Source organism: Pongo pygmaeus, chromosome 9 (genome assembly GCF_028885625.2).
Source record: "Pongo pygmaeus isolate AG05252 chromosome 9, NHGRI_mPonPyg2-v2.0_pri, whole genome shotgun sequence".
NCBI classification, from domain to species: domain Eukaryota; kingdom Metazoa; phylum Chordata; class Mammalia; order Primates; family Hominidae; genus Pongo; species Pongo pygmaeus.
Genome location: NC_072382.2, coordinates 76099880 through 76116175, shown reverse-complemented (window position 1 = coordinate 76116175; position 16296 = coordinate 76099880). Strand labels below are relative to the sequence as shown.

The window sequence follows — 16296 nt, the reverse complement described above, 5'->3', positions numbered from 1 at the left end:
CCAGATTGGAGTACAGTGGTGCAATCTCAGCTCACTGCAACCTCCGCCTCCCAGGTTCAAGCAATTCTCCTGTCTCAGCCTCCCAAGTAGCTGAGACTACAAGCACACGCCACTACACCTGGCTAATTTTGTATTTTTAGTAGAGACGGGGTTTCACCATGTTGGCCAGGCTGGTCTCGAACACCTGACCTCAGGTGATCTGGCCGCCTTGGCATCCCAAAGTACTGAGATTACAGGTGTGAGCCACTGCACCCAGCTACACTGCACTTTCATATCCATCATGTCATTTAATTCCAACAATGGTCTGTCTGGTGCAGGGATTATTATTGCACCTATTTTACAGAAGAGAAAACTGAGGCCCCAAAAGGGGAAGTGTCACCCAGGCAGTTATTGGTAGAGCAGGCTCTCAAAACAAACCCAGGTTCTCTAGTCTCCCTGTCTCAGTCCTGTCTCCTGCTGTGACAGAGCATGGGGTGTGGAACAGGAGGGGAGTGACAGACCTTCAGGGGCTGGGTGGTCAGGGGTGGCATCCAGGGAGAAGTGAGCTTTGGGGTTTGGGTAGATAGAAAGGGAGAGCAGATTTGAAGCAGAGGCATGGTGGTGGAAGCTCTTGTGCAGGACGCAGTGGGGACACCAACCTGATTACAGCAGTGCTTGGCTGGGGTAGGGGCTGGGGCCAAAAGATGGGCCAGAACCAGACTTGGGTGGTTTGGAAGGCCAGGCTGAGATTTTGGCTATATTCTGTGGCTATTGGGAGCCCTAACTGTCCTTAGCTCCTGACCCTGTGTTCTCCACAGATTTCTGCCACTTGCCCCCTCATCTGTTTTGAGGACAGCTGAGTAATAACGGGCTCCAGAAACAGGAAACGTGCCTCTGCTCAGTGCAGGGATTGCAGTGTGACCCATCTGGGCTGTGTTTGCCTGGGTCAGCAGCCCTGGATGGAGAGGGCTGCTGGAACTTCCCCTCTGGGGGCTCTTTGCTGATTGCTGCAAGCCTGCCGGACACCATGTGCTGTGTGTGGCTCAGCCCATGGAAGGCCCTCCTGTCTGCTGGGCCCCCAGGGATCCAGGCGCTATCCTTGGTGAGAACTGAGTTCCTATTAAAAGAAGTCTTTGTCCAGGGGCTAGGTTCCTTGACCCACAGAGCCAGTGTGGACCCTGGGGTGATATGGAATCCTCTGCCAGCCTCAGGTTCCTTCACATATCACCAAGGGAAGCAGCCACGGGGATGAGAGATCTGCTTAACTTCCTCCCACCCCATGAAAGAGAGTGTTTTTCAGCAAGAGCTGAGTTTCCACGAAGAATGAAACACACTCCTAGCTTTCTTTTTTCTTTTTTTTTTTTTTGAGGTAGAGTCTTGCTCTGTCACTCAGGCTGGAGTGGTGCAATGATGCAATCTCGGCTCACTGCAACCTCCGCCTCCCGGGTTCAAGCGATTCTCCTGCCTCAGCCTCCCAAGTAGCTGGGATTACAGGCACCCACCACCACGCCTGGCTAATTTTTTGTATTTTTAGTAGAGACAGGGTTTCGCCATGTTGGCCAGGCAGTTCTCGGACTTCTAACCTTAGGTGATCCACCCGCCTCAGCCTCCCAAAGTGCTGGGATTACAGGTGTGAGCCACGGCAACTGGCCCCCGCTTTCTTTTAATGAGATTCATGCCACTGGCCATGCTTCTTTTCCCTTTGGCTACCAGAAACCTCAGAACCAAATAAATGGCTCAATGGTATCAACTGAATTAATCTTTATGGGTCCATGCATTTATGTTTTTCTCTCTCATTCTGAAAACCTTTTACTCTTATTTATATTTCTCCTGCTCCTTAGCCTTAATTGATTGGTTTCACTGTTTACTAGCTATGTGATCAGGTTATTTAATCTCTGTTACCCAAGTCCCTCTGGTATAAGATGGGGGTAATAACTATATCGACTTCACAGGTGGGTTATGGGGACTAAATGAGATAATCCATACAAAGGTCTTAGAACGTTGCATGGTGCAGAGTAAGTAATAAATGTTAGCCTAATTCCTACTGTTGTAGTAGTACTGTACCTTTGTGTGGTGTAAGCTGTCTCAAACCTTTTATAGACTATAGTGCAAGTAGGATATAGAAAAGCATATGCAAACACAATGGGATATCATCTCACACCTGAATGTGTATAGATACGATATAATATATTAAAATAGAATAGAATGGCTATTATAAAAAATATGACAGATAACAAGTGCTGGCGAGGCTGTGGAGAAAAGGGCACACTTGCACCCTGTTTGGTAGGGGTGTAAATTAGCACAGCCAGCGTGGAAAACAGTATGGAGTTTCCTCCAAAAGTTAAAAATAGAATCTTCTGATCTAACAATCCACTACTGGGTATATATCCAAAGGAAATGAAATCAGGATTAAAGAGAAAGAGAGCTGGATTTATTACACATTTAAAAATAACTAAGACACTTTGGGAGGCTGAGGCGGGTGGATCATCTGAGGTCAGGAGTTCGAGGCCAGCCTGGCCAACATGGTGAAACCCCATCTCTACTAAAACTACAAACATTAGCCAGGCATGGTGGTGCATGCCTGTATTCCAGCTACTTGGGAGGCTGAGACAGGAGAATTGCTTGAGCCCGAGAGACAGATTGCGCCACTGCACTCCAGCCTGGGTGACAGAGAGAGACTCCATTTCAAAATAAATAAATAAATAAATAAATAAATAAATAAATAAATAAAACTAAGAGAGGGACCAGGGCCAGGTGTGGTGGCTCATGCCTGTAATCCCAACACTTTGGGAGGCCAAGGCAGGCAGATCACTTGAGGCCAGGAGTTCAAGACCAGCCTGGCCAACATGAAGCCTGGAGCCTGTAATCCCAGCTACTTGGGAGGATGACGCAGGAGAATTGCTTGAACTCAGGAGGTGGAGGTTGCAGTGGGCCAAGATTGTGCCACTGCACTCCAGCCTGGGTGACAGAGTGAGACTCTGTTTCAAAAAAACAAAACAAAACAAACAAAACCAACAACTAAGAGAGTATAATTGGAACATTTATAACACAAAGAAATGATACATTCTATTGATTGGTTATACATTGAAAAATAAATTAAAGAAATAAGAAATGATAAATTCTTTCTTGTTTCTTGAGGGGTTAGATACCCTATTTACCCTGATATAATTATTACACATTGTATGCCGATTCAAAATATCTCATGTAGGCTGGGCACAGTGGCTCACGTCTATAATCCCAGCACTTTGGGAGGCTGAGGGGGGTGGATCACTTGAGGTCAGGAGTTGGGGACCAGCCTGGTCAACATGGTAAAACCCCGTCTCCTCTAAAAATACAAAAATTAGCTGGGTATGGTGGCGGGCACCTGTAATCCCAGCTATTCAGAAGGCTGAGGCAGGAGAATTGCTTGAACCCTGGAGGCGGAGGTTGCAGTGAGCCGAGATTGCACCACTGCACTCCAGCCTGGGCAAGAGAGAGAGAGAGAGACTCTGTCTCAAAAAAGAAAAACAAAAAAACCTCATGTACCCAATAAACATAAACACCTACTATGCACCCATAAAAATTAAAAATGACAACATTTTTAAAAAGAAAATGGAAAAACACAAATTTTCAAATAAAAGAATGTATTTAAATAAAAGAAAGGAGAGAGATCTGCACTCTCATGCTTATTGCAGCACCATTCACAGTAGCCAAGATATGGATTCAACCAAAGCATCCATCAATGGATGAATGGATAAAGAAAATGTAGTGCGTACACACAATGGAACACTATTTGGCTTTAAAAAAGAAGGAAATCCTGTCATTGTGAAAACATGGATGAACCTAAGGACATCATGTTAAGTGAAATAAGCCAGGCACAGAAAAACAAATACTGCATGATCTCACCTTGGTGTGGAATATAAAAAAGCCAAACTCATAGAAGCAAAAAGCAGAAGGGTAGTTACCAGAGCAAGTTGTTAGTCAAAGGATACAAAATTTCAGTTAGACAGGAGAAATAAGTTCAGGCAATCTATTGTACATCATGATGAGTCCAGTTAATAACAATATATTGCATACTTGAAAATTGCTAAGAAAGTAGATTTTAAGTGTTCTCACCACACACACAAAAAGATAAGTAAGTGAGGTAAGGCATGTGTTAAACGGCTTGATTTATCCACTCTCCAATGCATACATAGATCAAAACATCATGTTCCACCATAAATACATATAATTTTTACTTGTCAGTTGAAAAACCAAATTTAAAAAATAAAAAAAGTTAAATAAAAAAGTAAAAAAGTTGAAAAACATGTAAAAAGGAAAAGCATATAAGTTTAGAAAAAAGGCACCTTTTCTCTTAGTTTTCCCCTTAAGAGCTGGCCTGCTCGGAGAAAGATGCCAAGAACAAGCACTCCTGTTTACTGCGCCTGCGCTTTGGCACTGAACTACCCACCTCACCACTTTGCCTCACTTCATTCTTACAAAGACCCCGAGATGCAGATGTTATGGTTATACCCATTTTACAGATTTCAGAATTAGTAAGTAGCAGAGCCTGGCTGGTATGGTGCGGCCGCCATATTGCATGGTAGACGCACCTGACTGTACTAGCTTCTTAAGCATACCCTGAGAATGATTGGTCTAAACAGAACTTGCGTTTGAAGTTCTTTTTTTTTTTTTTTTTGAGATGGAATCTTGCTCTGTTGTCTAGGCTGGAGTGCAGTGGTGCAATCTCAGCTCACTGCAACCTCTGCCTCCCAGGTTCTAGCGATTCTCCTGCCTCAGCCTCCCAAGTAGCTGGGGCTACAGGTGCACGCCACCACATCCAGCTAATTTTTATATTTTTAGTAGAGATGGGTTTCACCATTTGGTCAGGCTGATCTTGAACTCCTGACCTCAAGTGATGTGCCCACCTCAGCCTCCTAAAGTGCTGAGATTACAGGTGTGAGCCACCACACCCAGCCTCATTTGGAGTTCTGAACTAAGAAATCTGGGAGTGGCCAACCCAGAGATTCATTTCTTATTTATGAAGAACATCTGAACCCCTGGCTCATCCCATGAAACACAGGCTGTATGAAGGATCAAGGCCCTTTGTTTTGGGTTAAGTGAAGGTTGCCAGGTGGAGGGTGCCATATAATTTGCATGGTTTTTACAAATGGTAGTGATTCTCTGTCCAGCCCACCACCACTGGACCACCCTGTATGTAAGTTCCCTCAATAAACCCTATGTCTTGTTTGCTGACTCCGGGTCTTTTCTTCAGCCCCTCGAGCATGGTGCCATCCCTACTGAAGTCAACAGGCCTCCAGCATGACATGCGTGTAACCCCTGCCATGTCTAGCCCTGTCCCTGCCACTGCAGGATGCCTTAGACACCGAGGAAGCTCGCATGGTGCCTCTTGGGCCTGATCAACTACCTTTCATCTCTTCCTTAGCCTCAATCTCCTCCTCTGACAAATGGCAGTGTTGGACTAGCTCAGCTGGTTTTTAGGAAGAGAACTCTTTTCACAATTGAAATCTTGTTCTTTAGATTTAGTCTTTAGACAGGTATAAAAACACAAAATAGTAGAACTACTCAGACTGAAGTGTGTGTGTGTGTGTGTGTGTGTGTGTATGTGTGTAGAGGGATGGAAGGCCCTTAGCCCTGCTCGGTGATACCCCTCCTCCTCCTCCCTGTGGTGGTACCCTTGGGGTTCTGTGGGGTTCACTTCGAAAAACCACTCAAGCCCCATTGATGTTAAAGGAAGCTCTATGTGCAGACCTGGTGGTCTGGGGGAGCCTTTCCTCAGCCCTTTGGCGCTAGGACCTGGCTTTGTACAGACAGGTGCGAGGGCCCGTGGTGCTGTCCAACCTCTGGACATGTCTTTAACCCTCTATGGGCCAATCCCTCCATCAGTGAGATGCAGCGGGGTCTAGAGGCAGTGCCTGCAAAGAAGAGGCACTGGGGGCTAGGAGGCCTGCAGCACCTCAGAACTCACAGATGCTGCCGTGGAGACACAAAGTCCCAGGGAAATGGAGGCCTCCTGGCTGGGCAAATCCCAATAGACCAGCCCTAAGTCCTGGGTTTGAAGGACCATTGCCACCTCACACTCCTGTCCTCCATCCCTGACCATTCTCCCGAAGAAGTACATGGAAGTTAATGACTGGGAGACAATGGACATCACAGGCTTACAGACTCTTAGCCAAAATTGCAGCCATTTAGAAATGTGGATTTGGGGAGTCATAGACCATTCAAGGCACAGACTTTCAGCATAATGTAAGTACTTGAGAAGCTCTATTAGGAACACAGACTTTAAAACCATATAATTTTAGAATCCCAACCTCTCAGACATATTCCAGAAATAACAGACACACAGACTCCTGGTCTCTATGGTCACAGAGTCTGGTGGTGCTCAGAGTCTGGAGAGGGACAGAGGTCCTCATGGAACAGGCTTGCCTGCCAGGAAGTAGCTCTCTGGGCCCCTCTGAGCCCCTGACCCAGCCCTAAGGGAAGGTTCTCAGAAGGACCAGAGGGCATGGCAAGCACAGGAGAGTTGCTGGCTGAATGGGAGCACCACTACCACAGGGACAGATGGGGACGAAGAATCTGTCAGGGAGCCCTCAAGAGACCATCTTTACCCCACAGACCCTGCAGAGCCATCTGCCAGGAGTCCTTGGGCCTAGCAGGACCTTGGGGACTGGCTGATTGTAGACAGGAAGACTGAGGCCTAGAGGGAGGTGAGGCCTGTCCTGGGTCACTCTTATGAGGGTCTCTTGGTAGCACCTGAGCTCTGAGGCCACAGATACAGGGACAGAGCCAAAGGCAAGAAAGTAGGGCTGCTGTCACCTCCCATTCCCTGCATGGCCTCCCCCAGTCCCATGTCCTGCTCTTCTCTGTGGGGACTGCTATTGCCCCCTGCCCCCCAGGCAGAGAATCCCATAATCATGGCCGTGGGAGAAACCTGAGCTGTCATTCATCATCCCCCGTCTCTCTGCATCTGGCCTTCCTTCACCTTCTCAGACCTCCTTGGGGTAGGGGCTGTGGAATGCACCCCTCTTTTCCCCTGTGAAAATGCTCACATATTTCTCCAGAGACAGTGAGTCATTTAGAGGAGATGGCCTTGAACCTGTCAGAGCCGACAGACCTTGTCTGATCTGCTGCCCATTAGACAGATAGAGACACCGAGGCCAGAAACCTTCTCTGGGGCACATAATTCTTGTATTACATACTGCCATCTCCTGGATACCTTTAAAAACAGCATTTACTTCTAAGAGGGTATTTAGGGGACCCCTGAGCCCTGAGCCTGGGAGGGGACGCCTGGGGAGATTTCAGAGTTAGCTCCGCCCTTCACTTTCTCCTCTTGCCCATTCTCTCGCCCTGCAGAAGATACACATCCCATGTCTGGGGGCCTGGACTTTCTGGCAGCCAATTCAGCCTCATTGGGCCTTTGCTCCTGGTTTATTCAATTCCTCATTGGTGGCCCTCCTGGGCCAGGCCAACCGGCATTACTGCAAGCAGACCCGGCCAAGGCAGCCTCAGGGAGGTGGAGGAACAATTCCTCCCACATCAATATTTATTGCCTGAGAGCTGCTGGAAGCAGATCATCATGTTCTCAGCCCTTGTTTCTTTTTAAAGAACCTCTCACCCCCGTCCCTCCCCACTCCCCATCCCCAGTGTGCTGACAGAATGAATTCAGACAGCCAGACAGGTTCACAGCTGGGGAGCCAGGGTTTCAAAGCATCATAGAGACACAGGTCTTAAAATTTGAGTCTCTGAATCATAGCAGCTCCGACTCAAGGACTCGTGCATTCTCGGAACCTGAGGCGCACAGGATATTGCTCCAGGAACCTAGAACCTGAGGCGCACAGGATATTGCTCCAGGAACCTAGAACCTGAGGCGCACAGGATATTGCTCCAGGAACCTAGAACCTGAGGCGCACAGGATATTGCTCCAGGAACCTAGAACCTGAGGCGCACAGGATATTGCTCCAGGAACCTAGAACCTGAGGCGCACAGGATATTGCTCCAGGAACCTAGAACCTGAGGCGCACAGGATATTGCTCCAGGAACCTAGAACCTGAGGCGCACAGGATATTGCTCCAGGAACCTAGAACCTGAGGCGCACAGGATATTGCTCCAGGAACCTAGAACCTGAGGCGCACAGGATATTGCTCCAGGAACCTAGAACCTGAGGCGCACAGGATATTGCTCCAGGAACCTAGAACCTGAGGCGCACAGGATATTGCTCCAGGAACCTAGAACCTGAGGCGCACAGGATATTGCTCCAGGAACCTAGCCTCGGCATCTTACACAGCAGCACAGAATGGGGAAGTGGCTTGCTGCTCAAGGTCACATGACTAGCATGTGACAGAGCCCAGCGTGGTCTCCCACCCCTAAACTTTGCTTCTGTCACCTATCCCACCCGTGGCTCAACTGGCATTCTTCTCTGTTCAAATTTAGGACTCAATTTGGAGATCATCTGTAACCAGCAATATAGGCTCTCTCTCTTTCCTTTATAAACATCACTCCACCTCTAAGTTCTAGGAATTTCATCTTCTCGGAACTTTGGCCTGAACTAGGCAGAATCAGAAAGGCCCATCTGTGGTTCCAAACTGTCTTCTTCCCCTGAAACTGCTCACTCCCTGGCAGCTGCTTCCGCCTGCATCTGAGACAGCGGCACCCAATCCCAGCATCAGCCCAACTCATCACTGTCTTGGGGAATCCCATAGCAGGACAGCTATGTGCAGTCCCCAACCTGGGTAGCTCCCAGATGCACCTCTATCCCCTCACTGCCAATGCACGGCTTCCACCTGGCCTGGACCACCATCAGAGCTGTCTCATTTCTCTCCCCACCCCCACCCTCTCCAAACATATTCAAATGCATCAACCTGCCACAGAAATGCTCTTGCAGCAAAAACATTCAACAGGATTTTTATAAATTGTCCCTTTGAAATTAGAATTACTTAGCAACAAGTAAGTTACTTAATTTATGATTGTCTATGATTTCTTAACAGCCACCTCCTGTACTTGAGAAAGAGGAAATCTAATGCACAAATTTTCAGAATGTAATGAAATGTGTATAAGTATTAAAAAAATTAATGAACTTGACATTACTGGAATGTAATTAAACTTTTAGGCCTGGCACAGTGGCTCACTCCTGTAATCCCAGCACTTTGGGAGGCCGAGGTGGGCAGATCACCTGAGGTTAGGGGTTCGAGACCAGCCTGGCCAACATGGTGAAATGCCATCTCTACTAAAAATACAAGATCAGCCAGGTGTGGTGGCACATGCCTGTAATCCCAGCTATTTGGGAGGCTGAGGCGGGAGAATCGCTTGAACCTGGGAGTTGGAGGTTGCGGTGAGCCGAGATCTAGCCTGGGCAATAGGGTAAGACTCTGTCTCAAAAAATAAAAACAAATAAATAAACTTTAAAAATTGTTTCTATTTTGTCATTTTCTTTTTAATTTGAAGCCAATTTGTTGTTTTTCAGGCCTCATGTTTTTGTGGGTATCTGGAAAACTTGGAAGTCCCTGGCCCAGAATGGCTATCCTGCCTAGTGGCTCACATGATCCTGTCCTCTCCTACCAGCTTTGTGACCCTGGGCAAATCCCTCCACTGGGCCGGGCCTCTGTGTCCTCTTCTGAGGAGAGACCCACCTGCCCCAAGAGTGGAGGAGGAGGATTCTAGATACCCCTGGAGCATCACACCGGTCGTGACTTGTCCGTGAGTCTGTGTCCTCCCTAGACTGTGCCCGCTGGAAGGGTGGAGGCCATGGACTGTTCTTCAGATCCTGCCTGGGGCCTGCACTCTGTGCGTGTTTATTCCCTTCACTGTCCCCGGAAGGGCCAGGTTTATTTCTACAGCCAAATCCTTCATGCAGGATGTTTCTGTGCCTAGAATCTCTGTTCCTCTCTCCTTTCTGTGCTTCCACACATCCTTCAAAGTCCAGCTGAAATCCCTCCTCTTCAGGAAAGTCTTCCCAGACCGTCCTACCCTCTCTCCCAATTCTTAACATTCCTATGGCACATTCAGAATTTACAAAAACTTTAAGTGATGAGCACAGAGGCCATATTGTAGTGGTTAGTATGAGGGGCACGGGCTCAGAAAGGTGCGGGTTCTCATCCCAGCGCTGCCCTTGCTTGCTGGCTTTGTGATCTTGGGTAAGTCACTTTCCAACACTGGCTCTGGGTCTCCTCAGCTGTGGAGATGGCAGGTGATATTCACTGTGCAAGGCTGTCAGAAAGATGTGATGGAGCCCAGGCAGAAAGTATAGTGCCCAGCGGAGATGCAGTGTAATTTTTTTTTTTTTTTTTGAGATGGAGTATTTGTTTGTCGCCCAGGCTGGAGTGCAGTGGTGCAATCTCGGCTCACTGCAACCTCCACCTCCCGGGTTCAAGCGATTCTCCTGCCTCAGCTTCCTGAGTAGCTGGGACTACAGGCGCCCGCCACCACACCCGGCTAATTTTTTGTATTTTTAGTAGAGATGGGGTTTCACCATGTTAGCCAGGATGGTCTCGATCTCCTGACCTCGTGATCCGACTGCCTCGGCCTCCCAAAGTGCTGGAATTACAGATGTGAGCCACCACGCCCAGCCGAAGTGTAATGTTACAAAGGAGAACAAGTGGGTGGTGCTGGAGCCTGGACCCAGTCAGGTGACATGGAGGGAGCTTACCTTCCTGGCAGGTGAGTCTGTGACTGCTAAGACCTTTCGCCGAAACTGAAGCTCACGTTTTTCCTTGGGCATTTCCTTGGGGAACAAGAAGTAGGGGATGGCAGCCAGGGCCACTGCACCGGCAGCGATGAGGAAACCCAGCCACCAGGCACCCACCCATCGGGGGTCCTTTATGGTCAGGCTGATACCACCTGGAAGAGAAGAGCATGGTGACATTAGGGTCAGGATGATAGGCTGTCACTTCTAAGCTGCCATCCTGGGACTGGCCTCTGAGACATGAAGTGGCCCAGGCTAGGAGTCAGGAGACCTGAGTTCCAGTCTGCTCTGCCAGGTGTGTTCTGTGTGACCCTGGGCAAGTCCTTGGCCCTTTCTGAGCCTTGGCTTCTTCAACTACTAAGGCAGTGTAGTCCAGTGGTCAGGGCCATGGACTCTGGAGGTCAACTGCTGGGTCTGAATTCCATTACTAACTCATAACCTTGGGCAACCTAGGTAACCTCTTTGTGCCTCAGTTTTTGTCCTTTGTGAAATATAGATATTAGTAGCTTCCAAATCATAGGATTATTATGAAAATTAACGAAATAGATGTGAAGCACTTAGAAGAGTGTGTGCCATATAGGTACCTGCTCCTCCTCCTCCTCCTCTTCCTCCTTCTCATTGCTATTGTGATTATTATTCTTAAATGAATGGTTAGGATTACTGTTGTGTTTCTCAGACCTTCATGATGATTAATATGCCCAGGGATGTTTGTCAAAAATACCTGGCGTTACCAAAGACCCACTTAGAATGACCACAGAGTGGGGTGGGAAGGTGACCAAGGAACCCGTACCTTTAACAAGTTCACCAGATGATTTTGATCCCCCACTAGGTTTAATTGGGACTAGATTATCCCAGATATACCTCCTGGCTGGAACACACAAAGCTCCCGTCATACTTCTTAATCCCAAGGCTGAGTTGCGTACATTCTCCTTCAATTTCCACAGCATCCAAAAATGCTTCATAAAAATACAAACGAGCTGGGTGCAGTGGCTCAAGCCTGTAATCCCAGCACTTTGGGAAACTGAGGTGGAAGGCTCATTAGAGGCCAGGAGTTCGAGACCACCCTGAGCAACATAGTGAGGCCCTGTCTCTACAAATAAATTAAAAAGTTACCCAGGTGTGATGGTGCACACCTGTAGTCTCAGCTACTCAAGAGCCTGAGGTGGGAAGATTGCTTGAGCCCAGGCATCCAAGGCTGCAGTAAGCTAGGATTGTGCCACTGCATGAGGGGCAGAGTGAGACCCTGTCTCAAAACAACAAGAAAAACCAAATGCTCCTTGATATACCAACCCCACATACAGAGCTTGTTCCCCTGGTGCTTGATCCTAAGTTCCTCCCAGGCAGGGACCAAAGGACTCAGTTGGCACTTAGCAAATGTACCTGTAAAGCCGGAGATGGGTTTGGCTTTTGCACTGATTAGACTTGATTCTCTCCTTACTTGTTATCTTCCCTGCCTCCATGTCAGGCTGGTGAGAGCTCACACATGCCCCTCTCCAACCCCTCTGCTTCTCTCATATCAGTCTGTGCCTGCAGCTGGCGTGATCTGCCCACCCTGTGAAATCCTCCATAGAGAACGGAGTTTCAAGGTGGCAGTTCGGTCCACAGAAACGTCACATCTGCCTGTGGAGATGCCCCGTCTGCCTGGACAATGTCAACAGAGTCAGAAAACACACCCCCTTGCATGGAGCTGAGGTGTGTCGGGGAAATCTAGGGAACCCCTGACTCCCAGGACTTTTCTTTCAGGGGAGGGAGGGGTTGCAGCCAGAGCCCACACTCTGGACCCAGCCTTCCAGAAGGAAAGTGGGCGGGGCAGGGCTGTCCCTAGTGGCTGCTGTTCAGAGCTGCGCAGACCTGTTCTGGCTGGAGGCGCTTGTGGGCAAAAGCTGGGGAACAAAAAGCAGCGTCTGCATGTTCATTCAGCCACACACACGTCACCTGAGGCTCCCAGGACCTGGCAGAAAGTCTGCAGGTGAGACTGGCAGGAGGCAGGAGGCAGGAGGCAGGAGGCACATCTAGAGCTGCTTGGTGTGACGAGTTGGGAGCTGGGATGCCACAGGGACATGCTCTAACAGGAGTACCCTACTGCTCTCCAAGGACTCCAGAGCCCCGGAACCCCCAACACCCCTCCCTCCTGGCCACCTTCAGACCAAGCGTCAGTCCCACTCCTTGGCCCACTCTGACCACTGCCTGGACCAGAGACTACTGTTTCCCAAATGGTGCCCCTGGCAGTTTCCTAGACTCTGAGCTGGTTAGAACTAGAAGGGTTCTTAGAGGTCACAGTAAATGTCCCATCTGAGAGAGGCCCAGAGTAATACTTTTGAGTCACCAAGTTCTGCTCCAAAAGTTCTCTCCAGTGTGCACTGTCCTCTCTGTTTAACTCAAGTCTTGTTTTCCCCTAAAAACAGAGGCTCCCTACAGGCAAGAGAGTACACTCTTCCACCTGCCCCACAGCATGTGTGAGCAGGGGGCTGAGGGCCTGGTGAAGGTGGGGTGTGGAACAAGGCGAAGACTCCTAGTAATAGTAGTGATGGCAACCACGGTTCCTCATCTGATGGCACTTTACAGTTTATCTCCACCATCTCACTGGACTCTGATCACAGCTTTAGGAGACAGACAGCGCAGAGATTATCTCACAGATGAGAAAGCTGAAGTTCAGAGAGGCTAAGAGGCTTGCCCAAGGTCAGTGGTGCTGCTAGGATTTGAACCGAGGTCCCCTGGCTCAGTGTCTCCTATGAGAGTGGCAGTCAGTTAGCTAGGGTCTAGCAAACATGTGTTCCTGAGGCTCACCTTCTGGCATCTGGTTAATGTCCACATAAAGGCGCAGCATGAGGCTGCCCAGCCCAAAGGCCAGGCCTGGCCCCATCATGGTCACTGCAAACAGGATCCCTACAACACAAAGCCTGAGTTAGGATCCTCTGGCCCTGGCTTCCCTCTGCAGACCAGTGCCTGCCCAGTCTCTGATGGGCAAGAACACTCTGTCTCCCGTAGTCAGGGATGGGGAACTCTCCAGGGCTTCCCTGGACCTTTACTGGCCAGATGCGGCAGGGGTCAGGGACTCCATCTCCAGCCCCAACCCTGGGTCTCTCTTCCTCCTAGTTGAGCCTGGCCTGACCCTCAGAGGCCAAGGGATGGCACTGGTCCTCACCGAGGTAGAGGGGCGAGTTGCTGTTGTGGGCAAAGTCATCGATGTAGGAGATGCCAAAGGGCTGAATGGGCACCCCGCCCACGCCCAGCAGGGTCTGTGCCACGAACATGATCCCCACCACACTCAGATGCCGGGTTTCTGTGTAGCTTGAGCAGTTGCCGTTGGAGGGGGCCGAGGCTGGGGCTGAGGTTGTGGGCAGGCACAGGGAAGCCTTGAAGTCCTGTGGCATATCCTCTGAGAGATGACAATGAAAAAATATTACAACAATAGCTGAGACTTAAATAGCACTTACCCCGGGGGAAGGTACTGTTCTAAGTGCTGTGTATACAAATAATTTGAGCCCCACGACAAACCTCAAGGGTGAGTGCTCTCATTATGCCTGTTTCATAGGTGAGGAAACTGATGCTTAGACAGCAACTAGTAAGGGGACAGGGCCAGGATTGGAACTCAGGAGGTCTGGCTTCAGTGTCCATGCTCTTAAACTGCCCTACACCGCCTTTCTGAGCTGATGCATTTGCAAGTGCCATAGCAACGGTGGCCCCTGGGTGGGGCGGGGTGGTCAAAAGTGGTGCAGTTTGAACTGGGTCCAGAAGAATAAACACGATTTTCCAGAAAAAGACAGAGGGGAGGGGTGTTCCAGGAAGAGGTCACAGTACAGGCAAAACCCAGGGACTTGAAAGGGCACCGTGCCAGGAGAATGAGAAGCTCAGAATGGCTAGATCACAAAGTGTGAGGGCAAGGCCAGGGCTGAAGGCACGGTGGAACAGGGTGGGGCAGCTGGGGCTGGATTGTGGAGGGCCCTGGGGCCCTTGGCATTCACTTTGCAGGAGGGCTCAGTGTCAGCTTGGGACACAGATGCGGAGTACAGAAAAGAATTTCTTAATTTAGTACCTGCTATTTGTTCCCTGGAGCTCACCAATATTTGGTGAGCAAACTTGAGGAGACCCTCACACTATTATTATCCCAAATGTGGCTGTAGAAGCAGCCTTCTCTCTGCGGCCCTCCATTTATGGAGCTGGGACTCTGAACTGTGTCAACCCAGCGCGGAGAGCCACTCCCTTGGGCTGCAAAGAGCCATGTGAACCAAGGTCAAGAACGTGAAAGAAGCTTTCCACGGCGGCTGCCTGGGACTTGCTGTGTGACTTTGACAGAGGCCCTTACCCACTCTGGGCCTTGGTTTCTTCATCTTTCAAATGAAAGAAAGAACAAAGTTTGACCAGGCGCTGTGGCTCATGCCTGTAATCCCAGCACTTTGGGAGGCTGAGCGGGGTGGATCACCTGAGGTCAGGAGTTTGAGACCAGGCAGGCCAACATGGAGAAACTCCATCCCTACTAAAATACAAAAATTAGCCGGGAGTGGTGGCACATGCCTGTAATCCCAGCTATTCAGGAGGCTGAGGCAGGAGAATTGCTTGGACCTGGGAGGCAAGGGTTGCAATGAGCCAAGTTCACGCCACTGCACTCCAGCCTAGGTGACAGAGTGAGACTCCATCTCAAAAAAAAAAAAAAAAAAAAAAAAGAAAGAAAGAAAGAACAAAGTTCTCCAGATAAGGAATTCAGAAGCGGAAGAATTCAGCAGTTCAGAACAGCAGCTAAGGCAGGGCTACCTGGGTGTGTCCTTGGGGCAGTTCCTCTCCTTTCTGAGCCTTGGTTTCCTCACTTGTGAGGAAGTAATGATAATTCCTGCCTCCTGGAGTCATGAACATTAAGAGTGGTGGGTGGTGAGTGTGCCCGGGCATGGGGCCTACTAGACGTTAGATGCAACAATTATTAGAGAGGTTATGTCTGCCTTCCCCATCCCTGTGTCCCCAGTGCCCTGCAGAGGGCCTGGCACAGAACACAACTTCATCAGTATTGGATGAAGAATGAGTGAATGGAATAGCCTGGAGTGTCAGAACAGGAGGGGAGTTTGGAGATCCCCGAATCTCTCCCATTCTTTGGGCTGATGTAAAGATGGAGGCTCAGACAGAAGGGCTTTGCTTGAGGATTCAGGGGCACCTATTGCAGAGGGGTTTGTATGGTAGTAAGGATGAAGAACATGCGTGACCTTGCACAGAAAAACATCTGTAAAGTGAAAATTCTGTACAAAGAAATGTGAGGAAGTATTATTTTTTGGTATTCCAAGCAGTTCTCTTGATAAGTTTCCATGCAGGCTTAGAGAACCACTCTGCATTCTTCATGCACGCCCTGGGCTTTCCCATTTCCCTGCCTCTGCACCCATGCCCTCCCCTCCACCTGCAACTCCCACCTTCTCTCTAAGCTGTAGCTCAAGTGCCACCTCCTCTAGCCACTCCAGCTCCCTCCAGTTGCCAGGGTCCTTCCCCTATTCAGGGCTCTAATGGCCTCCTCTGGCCACCTCCCAAGGTCCTGGGCTCTATACCTTGTAGCAGAGTTGCCCGTGCTCACTCCAACCCTGCACCCCACTGGGTCATGTCTGCTTCATCTTCTCTCCCCTATCTCTGACCTCTGGTCTGGTACAGAGTGGGACTTCAGAGGTGTGAGCTGGTGGGAGAAT

General features: G+C 49.4%; 1 protein-coding gene across 4 annotated transcripts in view; it reads right to left on the bottom strand.

Moving 5' to 3' along the window:
* Window positions 1–16296, bottom strand: part of SLCO2B1 (solute carrier organic anion transporter family member 2B1) — a 64029-nt gene that overhangs the window by 31831 nt on the left and 15902 nt on the right. For all 4 annotated transcript variants that reach the window (XM_054439429.2, XM_054439428.2, XM_054439430.2 and 1 more), the window contains exons 5-7: window positions 13782–14015; window positions 13424–13522; window positions 10601–10791 (exon numbers count right to left, since the gene is read on the bottom strand). In XM_054439429.2, the coding sequence (XP_054295404.2) occupies window positions 10601–10791; window positions 13424–13522; window positions 13782–14015 (524 nt within the window). The remainder of the gene's footprint in view (window positions 1–10600; window positions 10792–13423; window positions 13523–13781; window positions 14016–16296) is intronic.